At 43.2% G+C, this 25,789-nt stretch overlaps 1 protein-coding gene across 1 annotated transcript in view; it reads right to left on the minus strand.

Annotated features, from left to right (window-relative positions):
* The window catches only part of EPHX2 (epoxide hydrolase 2), a 69,532-nt gene that overhangs the window by 32,918 nt on the left and 10,825 nt on the right, over window positions 1-25,789 (minus strand). Inside the window, exons 2-8 of the mRNA XM_046656847.1 lie at window positions 16,074-16,158; window positions 9,594-9,753; window positions 8,121-8,311; window positions 6,509-6,631; window positions 3,245-3,319; window positions 1,019-1,114; window positions 407-485 (exon numbers count right to left, since the gene is read on the minus strand). Of these exons, the coding sequence (XP_046512803.1) occupies window positions 407-485; window positions 1,019-1,114; window positions 3,245-3,319; window positions 6,509-6,631; window positions 8,121-8,311; window positions 9,594-9,753; window positions 16,074-16,158 (809 nt within the window). The remainder of the gene's footprint in view (window positions 1-406; window positions 486-1,018; window positions 1,115-3,244; window positions 3,320-6,508; window positions 6,632-8,120; window positions 8,312-9,593; window positions 9,754-16,073; window positions 16,159-25,789) is intronic.

Raw genomic sequence — 25,789 nt, forward strand, 5'->3', positions numbered from 1 at the left:
ACACTTACATGAGGTGCTAGAGGAGTCAAATTCACAGAGACAGAAACTAGAATGGTGGCTGCCCGGGGCTGAGGGAGGAGGGGGAATGGAGAGTTGTTGTTTAATGGGTACAGAGTTTCAGTTTGGGAAAATGAAAAAGTTCTGGAGATGGATGGTACATCCTACATCCCCCCCGACCAGCAGGAGACTCCCTTAGGACACAGGCCATTGGGTTTCTTGTATTCATTCAGAGTATGGGGAGCAGAAACATCTGGGGCCCAAAGCACATAAACACAGGACACTGCAGGAAAGGAAAAGGGTGAAGCCAGACCCCCTTGCGGTTGCCTGCTCTGACCTGGGACCAGGGGAAGATCGTGAAGTTGGAGAGCTCAGACAGTCAGAAGGCATGACAAGAGAGCTAACCCACCAGGAGGAGCAGACGACTCTCCATAGCCTTTCATGTCCACAGCCAGTACCCGGAAACCTGCCTGGGCCAGAGCAGGGATCTGGAAAGCAAACAATTCAGGCACACTCCAGTGTGTCTCATCTGTCTTTTGCTGACACTCCCTCTTTGCTCCTTCTACCCCTCTGTTCTTGTAAATGGTTCAATCCAAATTGCCACATGGCACCATCTGGTATCCTCGACATTGGGCTGGAACAAGCATACCTGGATAGGGCTGCCAAGAACAGTGGTGGGGTTTGTGCACTGCATCTAACGCCACACCCAAGAGAGCACTTTTCCTAGCAAAGACCTTGCAGATTTCTATAATTCATTAAGGATTTCCCAGCAGGTAGCGTAGAGTGTCTTCAAGAAGTCTGACTTTTTCTAATCTGCAAAGGTGGCATATGGGCTAGCACAGCTCTGAGGTCCTGAGGTATCTCTGGCCCCAAAATTTCCGAGGGATCATGGGCATACTTTGGAGATGATGCTCCACTGTAAGGTTTGAGCTTCTTAATGACATCCCAGCCTGGGGCACACCATCTAGTCTTTCCCCGCCCCTCCCCCTGAGGGGGTGTACTTTCCCCCAGTTTCCCTTACCTGGTACCTCCAAGAGAACCAGCTCTCAGGAAAGCCATGGCACAGGCACACGGCGGGGCCGCAGCCCAGCTCCACGAAGTGCAGACGCACTCCAGGCTGTGGGAGAGAGAGTGAGCGGAAAGTGACCACAGCACCCGGCTGGGTGGCCAGGCGTCTCTCTGCAGATGGCTCAGGGCCATCTCATTTTACTGCCAGATCTCACCCGACCCAGCTGTCTCACCGCTAGAAGATGTCTGAGAAGAGACAACCAGCCAGACTGTGCAATAAAAACAGACAGCTCTCACCGGAACACGAGAAGCCTAAAGAGAAGATGATGACGTTGGAAAAAACCCCCAACAGAATAATTCTGCCTTCCTCCCTAAAAGACCCTCATACTGTCAGAGCTTCTGGTGCTATCTGACATGTTTTCAATATTTTAAACTGGCGTCTGATTGTGCGCAGAGCATAAGATTCAAGTTAACATGCAGAATACCATGATTATTTCATTAAAAGCTGTTTCTCTTGAATAGGAATTTTTCTCCAAGGTTTGCTACACTTCTGGTCCTTTCTGGGCTACAGGGGTGTGGCAGAGACTGCTGGGGCTCAGAACCTGCATTCTTCTCTTCTCCCTGGCACAGGCTGGCGTTTTCCAGACCTCCCCTCACTTCCTTGCAGTGGGTGTGACCAGGTGACTGAGGTCTGGCCAATGGCACTTGAGCAGAAGAAACCTGTGCTACGTTGGGGCCCACAGAAACCCCCCGTACTTGGTCCTCCCTCCTTTCCTATCTTACCCTGAATGGATTGGGCCCTGAGGAGGGTGGAGCCAGTAGAGAGAGGCCCTGGGCGCTTGAATGTCTGTGTGGAGAGAGCCCGCTCCTAACCCACTGGACTGGGCTGCACGCAAGAGACAGACGTGCTGTTAAGCCACGGGAAGTTGGGACTGTTTGTTATAGCACTGAGCCTGACCATTACATTGGCAGGGTAAGCAAACGAACTAACACAACACATAGTCAAAGTGCCCTATTTTTCCCAAAAGTACATATCTTCAACTTTCTAATGGAAATGAATGAGAAAAATAAGGGTCACGTTATAGAAATTCACTTGGAATAATTCTATTCAGCCACATCTCAGACTACTCCAAGCTGGTGTTCAGAGACTGGAAGCTCCATTCACGATTCCCAAAGAGCCATTTTGCTCATGAAAACATTAGGCTGACATTTCACAAATGCTTTCAGGAACTACAATCTTTTTATCAGAATATGTTCCACAATCTTCCCTTCAGTACTTGGCAAACAGAGGGAATTTCACTTTAAATTCTATACTCCTTTATACTGAAAACTGTCATAGTGCTGATGTCCAACCCAATGATCCTAACCCATCTCTGGCCCGAATGGACCCCAACTAAAAGGCTCGCTCCTGTGGCTTCGTATTTGACTCAGCGGAGTAGCTCAGCAAACACAGGTACCTTCCCATCCTTTAAACGACACGTTAATAGAATCACCATGAGGCCAGAAAATGGGAAGGCGCTCTTACCCAGATCGCTGGAACAGCACCTGAGCATGGGCTCAGCTGGGGCTCCCCAAAGGTCACTGCTCCAGCTCTTTAATTTGGGGTCAGGGCAGAGAGGGTGGTAAAGCAGCTCTCATCACCCTCCTTCAAGGTCCCATGAAAATCTACTGAAACTGGCTGGATATGCAAGCATCAGAGGACTATGAGAATAACCCTCTCCAAGGGGCTGGACACAAGACTATAGGGCAGGAGTTGGGGCTCCTCCGCACGTGGCCTTGGCCTTGCCATAGCCCTGATCTCTGGGCCTTCTAATGACTATTTCCTTCTCTTTATCTTCGCTGTGGGTTCCCTGAGGACAGGTCTGTCTGGTTCCTCACTGCAGCCCGTGTACCAGGCCTGTGCCTGACACAAAAGAAGTGCTTGATAGATACACATTGGATGAGATAATGTTCTCCCCGAATACAGGCCAGGCGGACACAACTTCAGAACCCGGGCTACCCAAGGCCCCACGTGGCCTGCTTTTTTGTGGGGGTCTGATACATTGGTCACATTGCCTTGCATACACTGAGGCACGATCCACATCTTCTATCAGTTTTTGAGGAATGATATTTGTGAGAAATACTACTTCCCTATAAATGATGGATGTTCAACTACCCTTAATATTCATCAAACGTCTCTGCAAGTCATTTAGGTGACCTGGCGGAGGGGACTCAGCTGACCGAGAGAGTGCTCACTTACCTTTATGGGCACGTACCCGTGGCTCACGTCATTTGGACTGCAGGGGGTGGGCAGCGGGGCTGCAGTTTTGAGAAGCTGAAAGTAAGAGAGGTACAGTGAGAGGGGCGGTGCGGCTCCTTCCGTGAAGCCCTCGGGGCGCTTCCACAGCTCCACAGCGCTGCCCCATCACCCACGCCACAGCCTCCTGAGTCCCACACAGAGCGACCAAGCCCTCTCCCTCTCTGCTCCGGCACACAGCTACACTTCATCTCCTCGCCTTCCTTCCAGGTCAGTGGAGTCCTGTGACTGAGTTCTGGCCAGCAGAACGCAGACAGAAGAGCGTGGCCTGTCTGCCTGGCCTGTTAAAATCCCCACGCAATTCTCTACATTCTCTTTTTCCCCATCTTCCAGCTGAGCGTCTGGTGTGACCTGGGAAACCACAGGTGGAAGATGGCGGGTCCCCTGTCAACCTGGGTCCTTGAATGGCTGTGTGAGGCAAAGCCCCTGGCCACCACCAACTGAACTTTACACAAGCAAGAAACAAAAACCATTTGCTCTAAAACACTGAGATTTGGGACTTTAGTTAATATAATTCTTCTCTACAGCAGTTCTTCAAGTTGTCACCCAGGCTCAAACTGGACACAGCCAGGAAAGCAAAGTTCACAGAGCGGCCATCCCACCATCGTAGGGCTGCGCGGAAGGGTTTCTGCTTCAAGCTGGCCAAAATCCAACTCTGCGCCTTCCTATCAGTCTGCTAGAGCTGTCATAACAATGTACCATGGGCTCGGTGGCTGAAACAACAGAAATTTATTTTCTCACAATCTGGAAGGTGGGAGTCCAGGACCAGTGTTGGCAGGATTGGTTCCTCCTGAGGCCTCTCTCCTTGGCTTGTAGACAGCAGTCTCCTCCCTGTATCCTCACATGATCTTCCCTCCGTGTGTGTCTGTGTCCTAATCTCCTCTTCTTATAGGCACACCAGTCCTAGTGGATTAGGACCCACCACAATGACCTCATTTTACCGTAATCACCTCTTTAATTTTAATTACCCTATCTCCAAATACAGGCACATCCTGAGGTCTTGGGGGTTTGGGTTTCAACATATGAATCTGGGGGGGTACACGATTCAGCTGATAAGAGCCTTCTGCCTGCAGGCCCCAGTCCTGTCCTCTGGAGTCCTGGAGGGTCAGATACCCTGCCTTTGTACGACAAGTAGGTAAAGAGGAAAATTCCTAAACGTAGCACCCATCCTTAGAAAGCTTCTGTAACTTATTGGTGTCCGTTTTCTGGAGACAGAAATGACCAAGGGCAGGATGCTGAGCACCTGTAAGTGCATGTATTCATGAGAGCGACATGTTAGTGACTGATACTGCCAGATTTCTCATCTTTAGTCTCAAAGGTGCGACGTAAGCAAGCAGTAGCTCTCCCCAGCTCGCCAGTTTCCTGACCGCCACAACGGGGGAAGTAAACTACGAGATGCACCTCCCTTTTAAACATGGAGAGTCTGCCGGGGCGTCCTCAGAGGGAGAACAGAAGGTGAGCCTGCCAGCTCTGTGGCGTTTGGAGAGGACCCAGGGTGTGGTGGTAGGGATGGGCAGCTTGGTGCCCTGATGACAATGAGCCTTGTCTGGCCAGAGTGCTAAGACACTGACCAAGGACCAGTGTCCCTTGGGGCTCTTCTTCTGATACGTCCCTGGCTTCCTAGGTCACACACCAGGGGATGTCCCACTGCTTCCAGGAGTGGGGAGGGTGGGACTGTCTACTGTAATGGCTCTCTCGTGTGTCTGTACAATTTACAAAGCCTGTGCATGACTGAGTCCCACAGCCTTCCTAAGAAACAAGAGTCACATCTCCTCTGGTTAAAAAGGAGTAACTTTCATTTTTCCTTATATCTTCCCCGTACCCCTGAGAAGATAGGTGGGACACGGCTTACTTTCCCAATTTTACAGGACAGGTGTCTGCAGCTCAGGTGTGACAAGGGGACAAACCTAGTAAGTGGAACAAACAGATGGATGCTCCGATTCCAAGTCTGGGGGCCTTCTTTGCTGCATGAGATTTCTAGGCTTACAGAAGGACAAATCAAGCTTGGGCAAGATGCTTTAAGGTTGTGAAGTTATTAGATATACAATTTTATTTATTTGTTAAAGATGAAAAGTCAATTGTTTCTGTTAAAGGGGCTAAATTGTGTCCCCTCCAAATTGATCTGTTGAAGTCCTAACCCCCAGGACCTCAGGATGTGACTGTATTGGGAGATAAGGTATTTAAAGAGGTAATTAAGGTTAAATGAGGTCACTAGAGTGAGCCCACTGGAGTTAGAATCCAATCTGACTGGTGTCCTTATAGGAAGAGGAGATCAGGACACATGCAGGGGGCAGACCATGTGAGGACACAGCTAGAAGATGGCATCTACAAGCCAAGCAGAACGGTCTTGGAAGAAACCAACCCTGCAGACACCTTGATTTGGACTTCCAGCCTCCTAGCAAGACTGTTCTCTCAGCCACCCAGTCTGTACCTAGGAAGCTAAAAAAGAAAACAGTTCCCTTGGAGAAAATGGTTGTGATGCCTTTGACATCCAGTGAACTCAGTCAAGTGTATACGCCACTGCCCCCCTCCTCTCCCATTACGATGATGCAAGCAAGGCACTGCATTACTGAAAAACGCTGGCATCACTGTCGCTCCTGGACTCAGTGGGATCAATGATCTTAGGTAAGCTCAAAAAGTGCACTAGCTCTGGCAGAGCAGACTAATCCCCAGGCAGCCCCCTGGGGCATCATTCAGGTGTCCCATCCTCCTGTGTGAGGGATAGGTTTTACTTAAGGACCCTCCCTCTAGCAGTCTCCAAGAGAGTGTGAACAGGTGGAACTAAACAACCACATCTGAGTGCCAGCAGTACGACAGGCGGACCAGGTGAGGATGGTGCTCCCTACCCCGACTGGGGTAGGCCCAGCAGCTAAATTCTCAATATCCACTCTAAAAAGTAAAGTGGGGTGCCTTTGAAAGCCCCACTCTTGTCTTGGTTCCCCCAACTCTGGCTAGTGTAGATTCTTGGTCTCAGAGCAGTGCTTCCCTGTTCACTGACCGGAGAGAAAGAAACAAGAAGTTCTTTAAGTACATCATACCAATTGCACACCAGGTAATGGATTCCCACCCAAGAAGTCCACACCTGGGAACCATGCCAGGAGCAATGAAGCCCCCAAACACGGGGTGGTCCTCTCCCTCGTTTCGTCTCTTGTGTGCCTAAACACAGATGAGTGACAGGAAATCCACTCCGCGCAGATGTGAAGTTACCTGCATCCCGGTTACTTTCTCCAGCTCTCTGAGGGCTGTGTCAGTGTCGCGGACGAGAATGGTGACCATTCCCAAGTCACGGGCTGGCTTCAGATAAGCCCAGATGTCATCCAAGAAAACCACCTGAATCCAAATAGCATGGATACTAGCATCACTTTGACCAAAGCAAACTTACACATGAGGGACAACACAAGAAACACATTTAAACGTGAACGGGGTCATTTTATGATGATGAGATGAAGAATTATTTTTCTTTCCCTATAACTGTTTACTCTTAGGATTAAAAACATTTCGTTACATAAGCACACACACAGACACACAGACAGATATACATGTTCCCACATTCACTATTGGTTTCAGTCTGAATTCTGAAACTTTAAGAAGATTAAGGAAGGATATAAACTTATCAAGATGACATTAAAATTCATCTAGGAAAATTGACATGTAAGAATAGACCAAAAAAAGGTCTGGAAAAGTAGTAAGGGCAGATATTAAATTATGAAGCTATGAAAGGTTAAAAAAAAATAAAGTCTGGTACTAGCAAAGAAATAGACATACCAACGATTAGAAGAGAGTCAAGGACAGACCCAAATACAAACGACAATTTAGTTTCTAACAAAAGTGCCGAGTCCAATTGGTGAGGAAAAAGATTATTTAATTATTTTAACTGTTCATGGAAAAAAGTGGATCCTTCCTTCACATCTTCCTCCAAAATAAATTCTGAATGGATCAAAGATTTAAATTTTAAAAGAAATAAAGAAAAAAAGATCTTCACAGTTGTAGAAGAAAGCTTGGGTACAATTATTTATGACCTTGGATTTCAGCTGGCCTGGACTTCTAAGCAACTCATCCACCCCAAAGCCATAAATGGAACGACATTTATTTACATGCATACTGAAGTCCAGAGTGCTGTTATAGTGCTTAATCCAGGGGCTGAGAAGAGCAGAAGCGAAGTGTAAGAGGAGCAAGGAAGTGTTCGGGGCCTGAGCCTGCTAAGGATTCCCAATGACAGAGTCCAGGGTTCCCTCTGATCAGCTCGTGGGTGAAGTGGGGCCAACGAGAAAGGGTCAGAAATGTCAGGGAAAGGAAGTTAATCTTGGTCCAGCCACCTTTTTGAAGAGTAGAGAAGGGGAACACAAGGAAAACAGTGTTTGAGGACAGATAACCTAGAGATAGTATGAAGATAAATTTGGGGGCACAAGGTGCCTAGAAGGAGACTGCTGCCCGCCACAGTGGAGCCCATTCCTGCTCACCCTTTGGAGAAATGACCCTGGCTAGCCCTTTGGTCCTGGGAAAGTCTCCCAGGGTCTATGTTTCTTTATAGGTAAACTGAGGCAACTAGTCTAGCAGCTTTTGACAATAGCCGTTTTGACCAAGGTTCTGTAAGAGCCACAGAGAGGGGCCAGATGCACACCTCCGGTAGAACTTTCTAGACAGAAGGGATGGGTAAATGTCCTTTAGAAGTTCTAGTCTGGGAGAAGTGGAACCTGCCACTGGACCTAGAACTGTCCTTCCAGGGCCCAGATGTCCCCTACCTGCTCACTCCTCCTCAATTTTTCTTGATTGTAATATCTAGAATTTTCCTCTCCATTGAAAGGAAGCGTCTACTTACCTCATTGGGGCTGGCCTTCAAGGTGTCCAGCACGTACTTGTAGATCTGAGGCTCAGGCTTGGCCATTCTGATCCTACATGACTCTATCAGGAAGTCAAAGTGTGGCCTCAGCTCACACAACAGCTGGGCCAGGGTGCCTCTTTCGGAGCTGTCGTCCAGCCAGTTATTGGTGAGGATGCAGGTTGTAAATCCTGAGCGAGAAGTCATGAGTGAACGGACCAGCTACAAAACTTTGCTCTGAGAAGCTCCGGTTGCCCCACATGGGGCCCTAAAGATGAGGCCATTAGGGATCAGCTCACTTTCATCAATCTCCTGAAGGCCAGCTTTTAAACTGACAGGTTGGAAAAGAATCATCTTAACCCATAAAGACTTCCTGACACAGAGACATGGGAGTGAGCTGTGTACATGGAGGGCTTGCAGAAGCCTGGGTGGAGACACCACTTCCCTTAATTCTTCGCAATTGTAGAGGAAAAGGTGGTGACATTCGGCAGCTCATCTGATGGAAGTGTTTTGACATTCTTCAGCCCATTTGATCCTCACTACCTTTGGGGCAGGCAGGGCAGATCTTACTATCCCACTTTTACAGGTGAGCAAACAGAAGCTCAGACAAATTACAAGCTGCCCAGAGCCACACAGTGAAGGCAGAGCTAAGCCAGGCCCAGAATTCTGCCTTTGACTACCACTGCAAAACTCCAAAACCCCTTCCAGTTCATGTTACTGCAAACTCCACTCCACTGCATTTCAGAACACCTGCCTTGGCTGCCAGACACTGCGCTTCCATCTCAAAACTAGAGAAATGTAAAGAGAGACAGCACTGTACCCTGGCTTTTTCTGCCTAACCAGAGAGGTCAAGAGCCAAGAGATGCTGGAAAAGAGACATGAATGAGTAGATGGTGAGAGCCTTTCCACGTAATGAGTAAGAAATATGGACATGGGATGGCTTAGCCACAACCAGGTGAGTCTACGAAGCAGGTGGAAGGATTTCAAATACGACTGTGAAGAGCTGGGCTCTGACACTAAATAAATGCCTATTGGATGAATATGATTTCATGTCCTAGGCCATCTGACACCATCTAAATCCATGTCAGCTGGCTCATTGCTCAGCCACTCTGACACCAGAGGTTAAAAGTCATAGTTGCTTAAAAGGACTTGTTTTTTAAACAGTGTGACAAGAGGTTAGGTCATTTAGGTCATTACCAGTGCCACTGGAGGGAGAGAATTTTGCTCATAAGGAAGTCTCTGGCATAAATCGCTTTATTAAATAAAATTATTTCTTTGTTCCAGTATTCTGATAGTGTCATTTTTGCCATTTAATAAAACTTACTTTGAGGCTATGTTTTAAGAATAGCTTTCCATCAAGGCCCAGAAGATTTGTGATCTCAAAACATATTTATCTGTATTCTCACCTAACCGTCCCAAGGGTTCTGGTGTGGGGGGTGGGGGGTCAGCGAATGGCCAATATTGGATCCTTACCCTTCTTTCTGAGAGTGAGAGCCGCTTGAAGCATGGGGTGGTTTATCTTTCTTGCTGAAATTGCCTTGGCAAAAATTTGATTTATAGAGAACTTCTCAGGGAGGTTGATTCCAGAGTTCTTAGAGCGTTTCTTGCAGTCTTCGTCAATGAATGGCACCCACTGTAAAAGTGAATTGATGAGGAACTGTCAATTGGTACAACCACTTGGAAAAGCTTTTGACAGCATTTACTAAATCTGAACACATGCATTCTGTCTGATCCAGCAATTCTGCTCATGGACACATACCCAATGGAAATGTCTACCTATCTTCTCCAAAAGACATGTACAAAACTGTTCATAGCAGCACTATTCTAAGAGCCTCAAACTGGAAGCTACTCAAATGCCCCTACCGCAGGCTGAACTGTGTACCCCCAAAATTCATGCCAAAGTTCTAACCCCCAGGACCTCAGACTGTGACAGTTCTTGGAGAGAAGGTCTTTAAAGAGGTAATGAAGGTAAATGAGGTCATGGGTGGGCCCTAATTGAACCTAACTGGTATCCATATAAGAAGAGGAGATTAGGACAGACAAACAGAGGCGAGACTGTGAGGACACAGGGAGAAGACAGCCGTCTACAAGCCAAGGAGAGAGGCCTTGGAAGAAACCAACCCTGCCAAAACCCTGATATTGCGCTTTTGGCGTCCAGAGCTGTGAGAAAATAAATTTCTGTTGTTTGAGCCACCCAGTCTGTGGTGTTTTGTTATGACAGCCCTAGCAGACTAAGACACCGATTAATAGCAGAATGGATTGTGGTATATTTACACACTATCATAGCGGTTCTATTTGTAATAATCCCAAACTGAAAACTACCGAAATACTCATCAATAGCAGAATGATAGAGAGCCCAGAAATAAACCTACACATATACGGCCAATTAATTTACAACAAAGGAGCCAAAAATATACAATGGGGAAGGAATAGTCTCTTTATAAATGGTGTTGGGAAAACTGGACAGCCACAGGCAAAAGAATGAAACTCAACTACTATCTCACACCATATGCAAAAACTAACTCAAAATGGATTAAAGACTTGAATCTGAGACCTGAAACCATAAAACTCCTGGAAGAAAACACAGGTGGTAAGCTCCTTGCCATCAGTCTTGGCCATGATTTTTTGAATCTGACACCAAAAGCAAAAATAAACAAGTGGGACTGCATCAAACTAAAAAGCTTCTGCACAGCAAAGGAAACCATCAACAAAATGAAAAGACAACCTACTGAATGCGGGAAAATATTTGCAAATCATATACCTGATTAGGTGTTAATATCCAAAATACACAAAGAACTCACATGGCTCAACACTGAAAAAGCAACAATCCAATTAAAAAACGGGCAGCAGATCTGAACAGACAGTTTTCCAAAGAAGACATCCAGATGGCCAACAGGGACATGAAAAGATGCTCAACATCAGCAATCATCATGGAAAAGCAGATCAAAACCACGGGATATCACCTTACACCTGTTAGAATGGCTATTATAAAAAAGACAAGAATTAATGAGTGTTGGCGAGGATGTGGAGAAAAGGGAACCCTTGTGTACTGTTGGTGGGAATGTAAATGGGTACAGTCACTATGGAAAACAGTATGGAGCTTCCTCAAAAATTTAGAAATAGAACTACCATAATGGTTCAGCAATTCTACTTCTGGGTATTTATCTGAAGAAAACAAAACATTAACTCAAAAAGATATCTGCATCCTCATGTTCACTGCAGCATTATTTACAATAGCCAAGACATGGAAACAATCTAACTGTCCATTGATGGATGAAGGGATAAAGAAAATACAGTATATATACACAGTGGAATATTATTCAGCCATAAAAAAGAATGAAATCTTCCCATTTGCAACATGGATGAATCCTAAGGGCATTACACTAAGTGAAATAAGTCAGACACAGAAAGATAAATACTGTATGATCTCTCTTATGTGTGGAATCTAAATAAAAAAAACAAAAAACCAAGCTCATAGATACAGAAAACAGATTGGTGGTTGCCAGAGGTGAGTGGGGGGGAGGGGGGGAAGAAATGGATAAAGGGGATCAAGAGGTAAAAAGAAAAAAAAAGCACCCATATGCCAAAATTGATGCAAGATGAAATATAAAATATGAATAGATTAAAATCATTAATGAAACGAGAAAAAGAATTCACTTTTCCATAAACATAATAAAAATCCTCCAGCCCCAGACTGTTGTACAAATAAAAAAAAAAGTTAAATGGGAGAGTTACACAACTAGATTTGCATTTTAGGAAGATCATCCTAGAAATAGTGAGGGACATTGACTGGATTGGAGGAAGCGAGAACAATCAGAAGAGAATTTTCACAAGTTCCCATCATCACAAATATCCACCTCCAGGCATCTGTGGCCAAGAACTCCACCTTCCTTCTGTTGCCACAGAAGAACAGCCTATTGCTCTGATCACAGCTCAGCCCCTCCACTCAGGCACTAGACGCCATCCCTCTCCACCTTCAAGGCCATGGCTCCAGCCAATCCTCCCTCTTTATTCTTCCATCAGCAATTTACCTCCCTCCCAGATCACTGCCATCAGCATACAAGCATGCTGTTATCATAAAGAAAACCTCTTTCTTGACCTCATTGCCTCCCACTACTGCCCCACTTTGCATCAAAAGTTCACATAATTTTCAAAGCCTTTCCTTCCATTCTTTCCTTAACATACCCTGATCGGGCTTTCACCTCCACGTTTCACAGACTTCTGCCAAGGTTACCCAAGACCTCCACGTTGTCTTGCTCTATCCAATGGGAGCTCGCCAATCTTCATCTTACTCAACTTATCCGCTGCATTTGACACAGCTGATCACTCTCTTCAAGTGAAACTTGGTAACTTCTTGGCTTTCAAGGCTCCACTCTCTTGATTTTCCTCTAATCAATGGAGATTCCTTCTCCATCTCTTATTGGTGGGTCCTCCTTGTCAACCTCACTTTTAATACTAGAGTATCCGGGATTCCGGCCTCTTCTCTTCTCCATTTATACTCTTTCTCCATGATCATACTGAGTCCAATGATGTTAAAACCACCACTGATATGCTATGAATAGATATATTTATTTAGCCAGGACCTCTTCCTTGAACTCTGGGTTTGCATATCCAGCTCCCTGTTCTAAATAGTGTATTCCAAATACACTCTATTTGGATATTAATAAGCATTTCAAATTAAAATATCCTAATTGAGCACCTGATTTCCTAACCCCCAGAGCAGGCATCCCTATTCCAATTAACAGCAACTCACACTTCCATTTTGCTCTGGCCAGAACCCTTTGAGCCATCCCCAGCTCCTCTCTCATGCCTCACACTCAATCCATCAGGAAAACCTGTTGGACCTACCATGAAAATATTTCCAGAATTTGACCACTTTTTACCAATTCCACCAAGATTACCTTAGTGTAAGCCACCATCCTCTCTCACCTGGATTTTCCAGTAGCTTCCTTAAGTAGTCTCTCTACAATGATCTTTGCGCTCTTGACCTATTCACACAGCAGCCAGAGTGAGGTTTTAAAAATGTAAGTCAGAAAATGTCACTTTGCTGCTCAAAATCTCCCAATGCCTTCCCATCTCACTCAGGGTGAAAAAAAAGAACAGAATGGATAAACACATTGGAGAGTATTCACACAATGGAATATCATGCAGCAATGAGAATGAAACTATCTACAACTGCATACAATAACATCTATGATTCTCACAAATAGAACGTTGAGGAAAAGATGCCAGATACAGAAGAGTTCACCTGCCTGATTCCATTTACATAAAGTACAAAATAAGCAAAGTGATCTATAAGGCTAGAAGTCAGCATGGAAGTTACTCTTGGATGGGTGGTGTCTAGAAGGGGCATCGGTAGGGTGGCCACGGTGTTGATAATGTTTTAATTCTTGATCTGGGTGCTGGTGACATGGGTGTACAGTCACACATCTCAACGACAGGGATACACTCTGAGAGAGGGGTTGTGAGGCGATTTCGTTGTGTGAACATCATAGAGTGTACTTACGCAAACCTAGATAGTACATCCCACCAAACACCCAGGCTGTACGGTACTAATCTTATGGGATCACTATCATATATGTGGTCCATCACTGACCGAAATGTCATTATGCAGCGCGTAACTGTATTCAGTTTGTGAAAATTCACCAAGCTGTACACTTTGTGTATTTTTGTTTGTATAGTACACGGAAACGAAAAGTTAAAAGAGGATATTCATTCCTAAGACACAACTTTTTAAAAGACAGACTGAACCCTTAAGTAGCCTTTATCATGGTATAATTTGGTTTTCCAGGCCTCTTTCTCTGATTTGAGTTTCCTAGAAGCTACGTACAGACTAAATAAGTCTGAATGAGTTCAGGGTTTTCATAGCAATTACTAGAAATTCACTCTGTAATTCTTATGTTCACTGAAAATACATAGCACTTTCCTCTTTCCTTACCTTTCAATAATATTACTACAGCTTTTTTTTTAAATTATTTTTTTTGGTGAGGAAGATTGGTTCCAAGCTAACATCTGTTGCCAATCTTCCTCTTTTTGCTTGAGGAACATTGGCCCTGAGCTAACATCTGTGCCAGTCTTCCTCTATTTTGCATGTGGGATGCCACCACAGCATGGCTTGATAAGCAGTGTGAAGGTCCGCACCCGGGATCTGAACCCATGTTCCCCAGGCTGCTGAAGCAGAACACATGAACTTAACTACTATGTCACCAGGCTGGCCCCTGCTGCAGCTGTTTTACTGATCCAAGCTTCAGTAACGTTTGTTCCCAACAGTATCATTACAGTTTCATTCACCAGCTGTCACAAAGGAGTGTGTATGTGTGTGCGTGTGTGTGTGAGTGAGAGAGAGCTTTAAAGGGACTGCAATTCATTATACTCCCCACACTAAGACCACACTTGCCTTCACAGAAAGGTGGGCTTTTTCTTTCTATTACAGTGGGCTGTAACTGATAAAAAAATTTAAAATATAGACTGTTTTATCTGTGTGCTTAGAGAGTAGATTCTCAGTAGCCTTTCTTCTTCGAGGCACTAATGGAGAATTCAAGTGGTTTTAGATCCTGATTACTTTGTTAAGAAATAAGTGAAGTTGTAGTAAGAATTTTAACTACTCTTTACTGAGCACTTACTATGGGCCAGGCCCTGTGCTAGGCACTTGTCAAGCTTTATGACAATCTATGAAATAGACAGTATTATCACTCTCATTTTACAGATGGCAAAACTGAGACTTAGCAAGGTTAAGCAACTTGCTGTGGTCACACAGTCTGTGAGTGGGAGCTATGGTTCAAATCCTGATGTCTGACCCATTATATAGTTATTAATTAACAGCCCCATTAACAGTGGCCCTGTCTGAAAATAGCTACTCTAAGGATGACTACTATCAAAAGAACAGAAAATAACAAGAGTCGGCAAGGATGTAGGAAAATTGGAACCTTTGTGCACTGTTGGTGGGAATGTAAATGGATGCAGCCACTATGGAAAACAGTCTGGTGGTTCCTCAAAAACTTAGCAACAGAACTACCATATGATCCAGCAATCCCACTTGTGGGTATATACCTGAAAGAAATGAAATTACTGTCTCAAAGACATATCTGCATCCCCATGATCACGGCAGCATTATTCACAACAACCAAAAGGTGGAAGCAAATAGAGTGTCAATGGATGGATGAATGGATAAAGAAAATGTGGTATATCCATACAATGGAGTATTACTCAGCCTTAAAAAGGAAATCCTGTCACATGCTACAATATGGATAAGCCTTGAAGACATTATGCTAAGTGAAATAAGTCAGTCACAAAAGGACAAATATTGTATGATTCTGCTTATATAAGGTACCTAGCAGAGCTAAATACATAGAGACAGAAAGTTCAACAGTGGGTTACAGGGCCCAGGGGAAAGAAGGCATGGGGAGCTGTTGTTCAGGGATATAGAGTTTCAGTTTTGCAAGATGAAAAGAGCTCTGGAGATGGATGGTGGTGAGGGTCGCACAATGGGAATATACTTAACACTATTGAATTGTATACTTAAAAATGATCAAGATAGTAAATTTTATGTTATGTGTATTTTATCACACAATTTAAGAGGAAATTTATATTATGTACATTACCACATAATGTAATATATGTATGTTACCACATAATAAATTATTTACCATTAACTCAAGAGGAAAAAAAGCTACTCTGGCTGTTGTAATTCCCTGGCATAGATCTTCGAGGACTTGGAGGTTTCCCAGTCATTCAAGTGTGTCCCTTTGGTTGGCCCAAAGAGACAACAAGCCAGTCTTAAGTGTCTCTTTCTGTGTCTCTGGGCCTCCAGCCCAGTTTTGTGAGTTAAGTGCTGTAAGGGGTAAAGGGTGCAGCAGACCCGGCACTGCCCTCAAAGAGCTCATGGTCAGCGTAGGAGATGGGCATGGAGGCACAGAACACCTTCTCAAGGGGGTCTATGAGGTGTCCCCTTACCTGGGAGAATGTGATCTCTCCTGTCACGAGGCGGGCAATAGATTCATCTGGGCCTTTTAAGTTCAGAGCTTCACTCAGAAAGCCTCTGGAAAACACAAAGAAACAACATCATGAACGGTCCAGACTTCATCACGGCGACGTGTAGGGAAGAGACACTATTTACATCCAATGACAAAGTGCTGTTAGAAAGGCATTCTGCCAGGGGTGAGGAAACGCTAGGTGGAAGTTGGGATCCTTGCCCACGAGGAGCAATCCAGCTGGGGCCCGAGATCACAAACTAGATGATAAATACGCTCACAGGTGAAGCTGCTCACGGGGACCACCTAGCAGAGACTCTTCAACTGCAGGTGCTTCCGGTTTTGCCGCTTAAGGGACAAAATCAAGACTGGACAGGCAGTCATTACTGTTTTCAGCTCATTTGCACAAGGCACTGCTCCAAAGGACTGCTTATTAGTTCATATTCTTCAAAAGGAATTACTTTTTTTGGTTTTGGTTCTGCACATATAGTTTCTATTTTATCTTAGCCTCATCTAATTTTTAAAAAGCTTTCTCGTGTTATGTGCTGAACTGTGCCCCTCTAAATTCACACGTTGATGTCCTAATCCCCAGTACTTCAGAATGTGACTGTATTCGGACACAGGGCCTTTAAAGAGGTAATTAAGCCAGAATATGGCCATTCAGGTGGGCCCTAACAGAACATGACTGGTGTCCCGAAGAGATCAGGACACAGACATGAACAGAGAGAACACCGTGTAAAGACACAGAGAGAAGACAGCCATCTACAAGATGAGGAAAAGAGGCCTTGGAAGAAACCAACCCTGCTGACACCTTGACCTTGGACTTCCCGCCTCAGGAGCCGTTGTGGAAGCCGCTCAGTCTGCAGTACTTTGTTCCGGCAGCTCTGGCAAAATAATACACCTCGGTTCGTATTCATCCCTTATATACGGCCCCAAGAAGTAGCAGACGCAGAGGGAGGAAGACCAGAAAATTATCTGCTCCCTTCCCCACATTACAAAAGAAAAGATCCCATTCCACCTTCTTGATAATTTCCCACCCCAAATAGTGGATCAGTTACACTCACATGGCTGGCTGGGTGACATCAGACAGATAAAGGATGGCACATACGTGGCAAACACACACCCCTGCTCCCCTGCACTCTGGCCAATTTTAATAACCCATCACCACATTCCTATTCCACTGAGTCTAGACACTGATTTACAAACCTTCTTAATACAGTGCTCCAAGCACCTGAATTACAATGGACTGGAATTGACAAGCCAGTTAAAATTATTTACCATTCCCAAGTAAGAGTGAAACAGCGCATAAAACATTGACCAGCTTAAACTCGTTTTGCTTCCTTAAAACATGTTGTTGATTAATGAAACTTGGTGTTCAGTAGCGGAGACAGCCCCAAGCATGTGCCAGGTGGGAACCCACCGCCCAGGATGACATCAGAACCAAGAATCTTCAGAAATGTTGCCACCAGAGTCCCTTACGAAGTCAGAAGTCTTTCAACAAGGAAAGTCAGCTTCCAGCAGCCCAAGTAGCTTGATTACCATACATGGCCCGATTCGAGACCAGCCAGTTAGCTTCTGCCCCTAATTCCTTAAATTTTGCCCCAAATCCTGGATCAGGGAGACAGATTTGAGAGCCTTGCCTCCTGTCTCCTTGCCAGTCAGCCCTGCAATAAAGCTTTTCTTTTCTCAAAAGTTGGTGCCAAAGTATTGGCTTCTATGTGCGTCGGGCAATGAGCGCTTGCTTGGAAACAATTTCTGACGACCTCAAAGGGACCGTGGTCCTGTGACCGCCCGCCACAGCTCTGCAGCCCCCAGCAGGATGCGGCTCTCATTGCTGACCCTAACCTGCCGCTTAGACTACTGTCTAGAGACAGCTGATTGGATTCCTATTTCCAAGGAGCGCTACAGGCTCCTTGGTTCTGCTTTCACTTTTGTGAAAAGAAACTGCTTCTGGATCAAGACGTTTCTGGGCTCTGGGGGAGTAACCTTAAGAAAGTGACTGTCCCTTATCTCATCTCTCTGCTTTGATTCCCTGGAAATATAAGTTTGACTTGTATTCTGGGGAATCCTGGCAGGCTGAGTCCCAAATCTTGGGCCTGGACCACCCAAGATAATTAGAGACACGATAAAAGGTTCATTTGTGAGTCACTCCTGGTGGTCTGGCCCTGAGTACTCCTGGTGGTCTGGCTAGCATCAGGATCTATGCTATATGTGGAACTATACTGTACATTATTGTGTATTAATGTCGTTTATCTAAACTGAATTGATTGCAGTCTGAGCTTCTCAGTGACTGTAACAAACTCCCCTTAGAAGTTAACTCTACGAGGGTCTTCTGACTCTGAAGAAAAGAGGCACTGCTCCCTCTGGTCCTTTAGGATGTTCACAGGTAACTGGGGATTTTATGGAGGTGTTGGGGCATACCTTTTCTTTTGTAATACAGTGTGGCCCCAACACCCACTGGGGCCTGAGGTGAGGCCTGAGAAGGGGTCTTTGAATTCAAACACCATCTTGCAATTAGAACTATTCAGTAAAAGGAAAGAAAAATGGCTACAGAAGTGCCCTTGCCCAAAATCTAGCATCTTGAGTCTCCTCTCCACAAATATTAGTAGAAAAACTTAAAAACAAAATTTGGATAGAGAACAGAAACTAGATTTAGAATAATGATAATTATCAGGAACTTTGAATTAAATAAGGTCATTTAAGAAGCATGTTTAAAATTAAGGGCCACAGTTGAATTACTTAAACCCAGGGGGGACCCTCAAAAGTTTTTGTAAATGGATTACCTTCTGAGATTAGTGAATAGATAAAAAGGCAGAAAATAAGACGGGAGGCTGCCACCTGACTGAACAGAGGCCTTCCAGGACCAGTTTAACTGATCCCATCTCTTATCAACAGAGTGATTAAGAATTGCCTTTCAGAAAATCTGCAAAGACACATAGCCAGGGCATGTGCAAAAGAAGAAATCTTGACCTGAAATGACCAGGGACCCAAAGATCCTCCTTCCTGAGGAACCCAAGTGTGGGGACACGAGTGGAACTTGAAAGTCGAACTCTAATCAGAAGCGAGGGGTCCCTCATTCAGGAAGAACCCGTGTTAAAATTCCTTCCCCACTCACCATGTATGTTTAGAACCCTATCATAAATGTTCAAAACCTTACCACAAATGCTTGAGGCCCACCCATCAAAGCCTGTGCCACCAGCATTGCTGTGTGCCAGCCCATTCTCCCTAACCTCTTAAATTTTGCCCCAAATCCTGAATTACAGAGACAGATCAGAGGGCACATGCCCCCTGTCTCCCTGCAGATTGATTTCACAGAATAAGGCTGATCTCTTTTCCCAAAGGCTGATGCTGTAATTAATTGGTTTGTTTATGTGCATTGGGCAAGTGAGCCCCAATTTCGCGTGGTAACAATTGGCAACCACGAAAGGACAAGGTCCTGACATGGCCGGCCCAAGGCTCTGGAGCCCCAGGCAGGGTGTGGGGTCTTTTCATGGACCCTAAGTGGCCGCCTAGACAATCTGGTCTAGAGGCTCAACTGACTGGATTCCCACTTCCGCTGTGGCACTCCAAGCCCCAAGGCATTTTCTTTTCCTTTGGGAGAAGTAAACAGTTCCAGGATCAGAAGTCTTTTTGGTGAGTGTGCTCATTAAAATGCACCTGTGCCTAAAACTGTCTAATATCTCATTAGGATCGTGGGTTAGAGGCCCCACTGGAGAGATTTTTGCTGGGTTAAAGTCCCAAGGCTGGGATTGCGGGTTCAATGGAGACAATACAAAAGGGTTACAGCTGCAGGGCACTCAAAGGATCGGGTTAGAGTCCCAGAGTATTGGATTTCAGTGTCTGTTGATGTTTGTCTATGTCTGACTGTTTTATTTGCTAAAGTTGGCTGTTTGGGGACTGAGTTTCTCGGTGATTGTAACAAACTCTTTAGAAATCACCTCGTTTGTTGTGGCCACCTTGGGAAAAGCCCCCTAAAATGGGGCTCACTATAAACAGCTGGCAAGATAACCCCAGATAATTTAAAATTACAATGGCCACTTTGGGCTCCTTTTGAGCTTTCGAACCGGGAAACAAAGAAATCTTTAAAGAGTCAAGGGTTCACCCCCACCAACCTCAAGAAAATGTCTGTGCAGCAAGGTACTCTGCAAAGCATATGCAATCCGCAACTCCACAGCACCTCCCTCCTAGGTATAAATTTGGCTCTGAGAGACTCAAGGCTTAGCTAAAGCTGTTACTGTGCATATTAGATGAGGGTTTTTTGTCTTGTTCTGTGTCTTGAGAGCTTGGCTTTGTGACCTCTTTGGTCTCTGCCATCTAGAGGATGCATGTACCATACTCTCTTTGTCCAGCTTATCAGCCCTCAGGGGAGTTTGTCATGAGAGGGGGATCCCAGTCCACTGGGGGGCTTTGTCGCCTCAACCTTCACTGCTTGCTAGTGCACTACCGCCTGTGCAGAAGTCTTTGCTTTCCTGGACTATTTTTGGGAGTGAACTTCCTGGACCTTACGAGAGGTGCTTCTTTCACACTCCCTTTTTAGGACACCTCTTGCATCCATAGTTAAGCCATAAATGCTTATTGGTTTGAGTAGCTATTAAGATTCTACTTGTCAAAGGTCAGAGGATGGATCCTTAAATTGGAAAAACTTCTAAATTGAAAAACTGTAGCTGGAACAGTGGGTCAACCTCTTTTATCCTTGCAAGACTGGAAATGCAGCTCCAGAGGCAGCTCAGATTCCACCCATTTCCTTTATCTCAAAGAGCTTGCAAACTCTCCAGGAAATATCTAGCCCATCACCAATTCCTAAGACTGAAGGAAGAAAAAAGGAAAAAAGGAAAGAAAAACAGCCATAAGAGCACCCATGCCAAAAATCTAGCATCTTAAGTGTGTTCCCCACAAATATTAGTAAAAATGCTTAAAACAAAATTTAGATTCATATCTAGGGAGACTTATATTACTATACCTGATTCACGGCAGTAACTTTACAACAACAGCTGTGGAGTCTGTGTATGTGCGTCTATACATATGTTATATATGAGTGATATTTTACCTCCAGATGGTATAATTTCTAAAGAGCTCTACTCAATTGGCTTAAAGTAAGCGCTTATGTAAATTATTTCTAAATGTAACAGCAACTAACCCAAATGTCTTTCAAGTTAACATGATATAAATTAATCTTTGGTAAATAAAATCTTATTTAAGATTGTTGGTTTGATTAAAATGGACATGTCCTGATAGTTATTAGCATTGGATATGATGCAGACATGCAGACTTTATTCTACATTTATTGGTCAAATAAACTGATGTTATCTCTATTACAAAACTGGTTAGCAAAAATAATAACTTAAAATGATAGCTAATTTTGCCCAATATCTCATGAAGTTTTGTAGGCAATCTAAATAATTATTGAGAATGAGTAAACTAAATAGATGTGAAAAGGATAAAAGTGTTGGGTGACATTTTTCTGTGTTATGGCATGTATATTTAAGATAACTTTCAAAACTTCTCTTGTAAGTTGAAACTTTGAAGTTTTGCCAGATGAAATTAAATGATAGAAAATTCATTGAATGCCTCGGTCATTTTCAAATAAGAAAATATACTGAAACGTTATTGCTAAACATGTCTAAGTTTATCTACTTTTGCTTTCCTATTACAAAGAAACTAAAAGATGTTTGGGTCTATTAGTAAACATGTATTTTATTAAAAATTGTACTATGACGAAGAAAATTTCTAGAAATTATGAAAAGTGTTTAGAATGCCAATATAAAAGTTCATAATTGCTTACTGTTTAGTTTTCACTAAGGTCTATAAGGGTTAAAACATTCTAATTAATGTATGTAATTAAAGCTACTAAAAATTAATATGGAAAACATCTTTGTATTAAGGAAAGTAAGATACATGTTTTCAGTAAAGAAGGTATAAAGAATGGAAATATTTTTGTCTGTTTTGTTAACAAAGATAAATTTGTCCCAAAGTAGTAGGAGGGAAAAAAAGGAAGGCATGGGACAAGTTCTGAATGTAAAAAGAAAGTTATAGAAGGTTTGTGGAGAAGGAACCCTGAAGAAAGAGTTGTGCATGGTCAAGTTGGCTAAGATTGAAGTAAATCTAATTAAGTAAATGAGTTTTAATATCAAAAGTAATCTGGTACAAAATTAGAAAGGATAATTTCCTTGAACTTTTAGTCTGCTCTTGATAAAAAGATTATGAAAGTTTTTTTTCTTTGAGTATCCTACCAGAAGGGTATAAATTTTATGTTTTATGAAAATAAATTTCCTGTATTGTTTTTAGCAGGTCTTTAAATCACAGGTGCTAAGGTTTTTCTTACAACTATTTAATTTCCTGCATTGGCCTCAAAATCTTTAACTGTCATGATAGTTAAATGGATAACTAAGCATTGTTTCACAGTGATCTATGATATTATGTGGATAACTGTTATTGATGTAAGTGTTTTAGAAAATTATGTAACAGAGGCTGGCCCCGTGGCTGAGTGATTAAGTTCCCATGCTCCAGTTTGGTGGCCCAGGGTTTCACCAGTTTGGATCCTGGGTGTGGACCCAGCACCACTCATCAAGCCATGCTGACATGGCATCCCAAAAAGCACAACTAGAAGGACCTATAACTAGAATATACAACTACGTACTGAGGGGCTTTGGAGAGAAGCAAGAAAAAGAAGAATATTGGCAACAGATGTTAGCTCAGGTGCCAATCTTTTTTTTTTTAAAAAAAGGGGGGAAAAAAAAAGAAAATTATGTAACATTCCAAAAATTCTGATCTGTCCTGGTTGTCAGCCATAATTCTAGTTATTATCTTGAAGTGTTGTATGACACAGAATAGCCAAGTTTCTTTGTCAATTGCCTTTTTTGTGTCTTTTGTCATTTGCAGATAGTTGTTGTTTTACTCTGCTTTTGCAGATGTATTTCATCTTCAGAGAGATTCATGGAAAGGACACTGACACTTACTCTAGAATACAGGTTTCTGATAAACTTGCAGATCATAAAACTGAGCTGGGTAAAAAAAATTATGGAACTCTAAAGGAGAAACTGATGGCTTTATAAAACTGCTAACAAAAGATCAAGAGTTGATTATATAGGACTGAATGAACTGATGAGGATGATTATAATTTTTATGAGTTTTGTTTGAAATATTGCTGATTTTTTTAAGGTTTTTTTTCAGATTTAAGGGACTCTTTTCTCTTTTCTCTTAAGCTATGACTTACAGCAGTTTGGTAAATTATACTCTTGTAAACAGAATTGTAACATTTATCTTTTTTCTACCTACATTATCCCTCCAGAATTCAGAAACTCTCAGTGAGTATTCTTATTTTCATGGCAATATAGTTATTTGTATAAGTTCAATAAGAATCTGTTCTCTTATAACAGGACACAATTGGAAACAATGGTTATATTACCAAAGCTTTGATTGGAATATCACATTTGAGAGAGACATACATAGACTAGAATATGACCAGAGAGCTTTAAGGAACAAAGGTTGACTCTATATCTATATCTTTAAGGACAAAGGTTGAACAAATAAAGCCACTAGGAAATATTGGCCTGGTAATTTGCTTAAAGGGTTCACAGCAACCTTACCAAGCAAGTAAAGAAGGTCACCTCCTGGCAGGTGCAGGAACCCCAGGATCTTTTTGGGAACCTCAAGAAGAGAAGAATTCACCCAAATCTACAAGTATTGCAGGCAGAGTCTGATAACAAGTCCTTGGCTTGGCTTTCCTGGCCTTGAGAGGCCTTTGAAGTTCAATCTGAGATTCCTTATGAAAAGTTACAGCAAAGCAGATTTAAAAGAGCCAATATGATCAAACGTTAATCTTGCTGTACTTATATAAGTGATTGGGCCAAGTTTACTGAAATTAGACTTAGGTTTGCAAATCAGAGAGTCTTACTTTGGTTATCTTTGGTAAAAATGAGGATGATTTTAGGGAGAAAAATTGTTTCAGTAGAAACTATAATACACTCTTGAGAATGTTAGATCCTAGTTCTGTTAATTGTCTTCAAGGTTTCAGTTTTCTACCTGTAAACTGGACAGGAGCCTGAATTCTTCCAGTTTCCTGAAATACCTGGCTACAAATCTCCAAACTCGATCCCCTTCATTTGGAATCACTGAGAACTGGAACCACCCTTTTTCCTGAAGCTCTGCAAACTGAAGCTGAACAACTTGATATAAATGTAAGTGAGAGCACCAAGATAGCCCATGTTTAGACAATCTTCATGCCTGTTGCAGTGTAAAGCACTCAAATAAATACTTGAACCCCTGATGACATCATCAGAGACATTTCAAACAACAAAAGATGCTTTGATCCTGATATCTAGAAATCTTCTTGACTGGCTGTCCCCTGGGCTCAGAAACTGGTTTATAATTTGCTCCAACCATTAACATTGTTTTTTCTTTTTGTTTCCACACAAATGCTTCTTATTAAATACCTGACTGCCTGCTTATACAATATAGGCTGAACTTTGGTAGCCCAGGTGCATCACTGCCTTCTGAAATGAATTTAACTGGACTGACCTATCATCAGGACTGAGAGACTGGTTCGGTGAGATGGAACAATCCACCAACTCAGCTTCTGGACTGTGAAACTTCTTGAAGTTTCAAAGGCAGGAACGTGAAGGATCAGAATTTGCCACCCAAAAATGTGTCTCTTGGGCTTAACTATTTTAATAACAAAAGGTTCAGAAAGAAACTTAGACTTTTCTCCTAACTGCCTAAAAGAATTTAAAATAGATGGCCTGTTCCAGGAAGTAGCTAGAGTGGTCACTGCCCTATTTCTCTCAAGAGAATTTCATTTCTGATAACAGCCAACTACCTTTTATCTGACTAGCACTCTTTCAGGTAACAATTATCAACTCTGGACAAAATATGAAAAGATATACTCCTCTATTTCAGGCCTTCCTCAACTTTCCAGTAACAGCATTGGCTCTGCCACACCTTTGCCATCAACCTTTTTTTTAAATAGTTTTATTAAATTATAATTATATAAAATCAAATTCACGTTTTAAGTGAATGATTCAACGGTTTGTCGTAAATTTATAAAATTGTGCAAACATCACCACATTCCAGTTTTAGAACATCTTCATCACCTCAAAAAACCTCTCATGCCCTTCCACATCTGCCACCATTAAGAAGCAATACACAATTTAACTCATCAATCTTTTATTGAGCACCTAAGGCAGGCAAGGCAGTGTGCTAAATGATGTGATATAAAATGGAAAAATAAGACTCTATTCTTAGGGAGCTCAAAGGCGAACAAGGGAGGCAACCTATAAACCAATAAATGTAACACACTAAATGAGTGACAAGAAAATGGAAAACTATTTTTTGTGCCTTGAGAATGGAGGCTAATTAAGGAAGAGGAACTGAGGGAAGAATATAACCATAGAGGAAGGAGATACCAATGTATCTATAACAAAATTAGGCAGAAATAACAATAAAAAAGCAATTTGAGATAAGAACATTGTTGGATTGGAAAACATGAATTCCAAATTTTAAGGGTGCTTATTAAAAACAGTGAACAGTGATATGGCTATTACACAAAATAAATTAGTGGGGGCTGGCCCCAGGGCCAAGTGGTTAAGCTCACATGCTTTGGTTTGGCAGCCCAGGGTTTCCCTGGTTTGGATCCTGGATGTGGACATGGCACCACTCATCAGGCCATGTTGAGGCAGTGTCCCACATGCCACAACTAGAAGG

The sequence above is a fragment of the Equus quagga genome, chromosome 3 (assembly GCF_021613505.1).
Source record: "Equus quagga isolate Etosha38 chromosome 3, UCLA_HA_Equagga_1.0, whole genome shotgun sequence".
NCBI classification, from domain to species: Eukaryota; Metazoa; Chordata; class Mammalia; order Perissodactyla; family Equidae; genus Equus; species Equus quagga.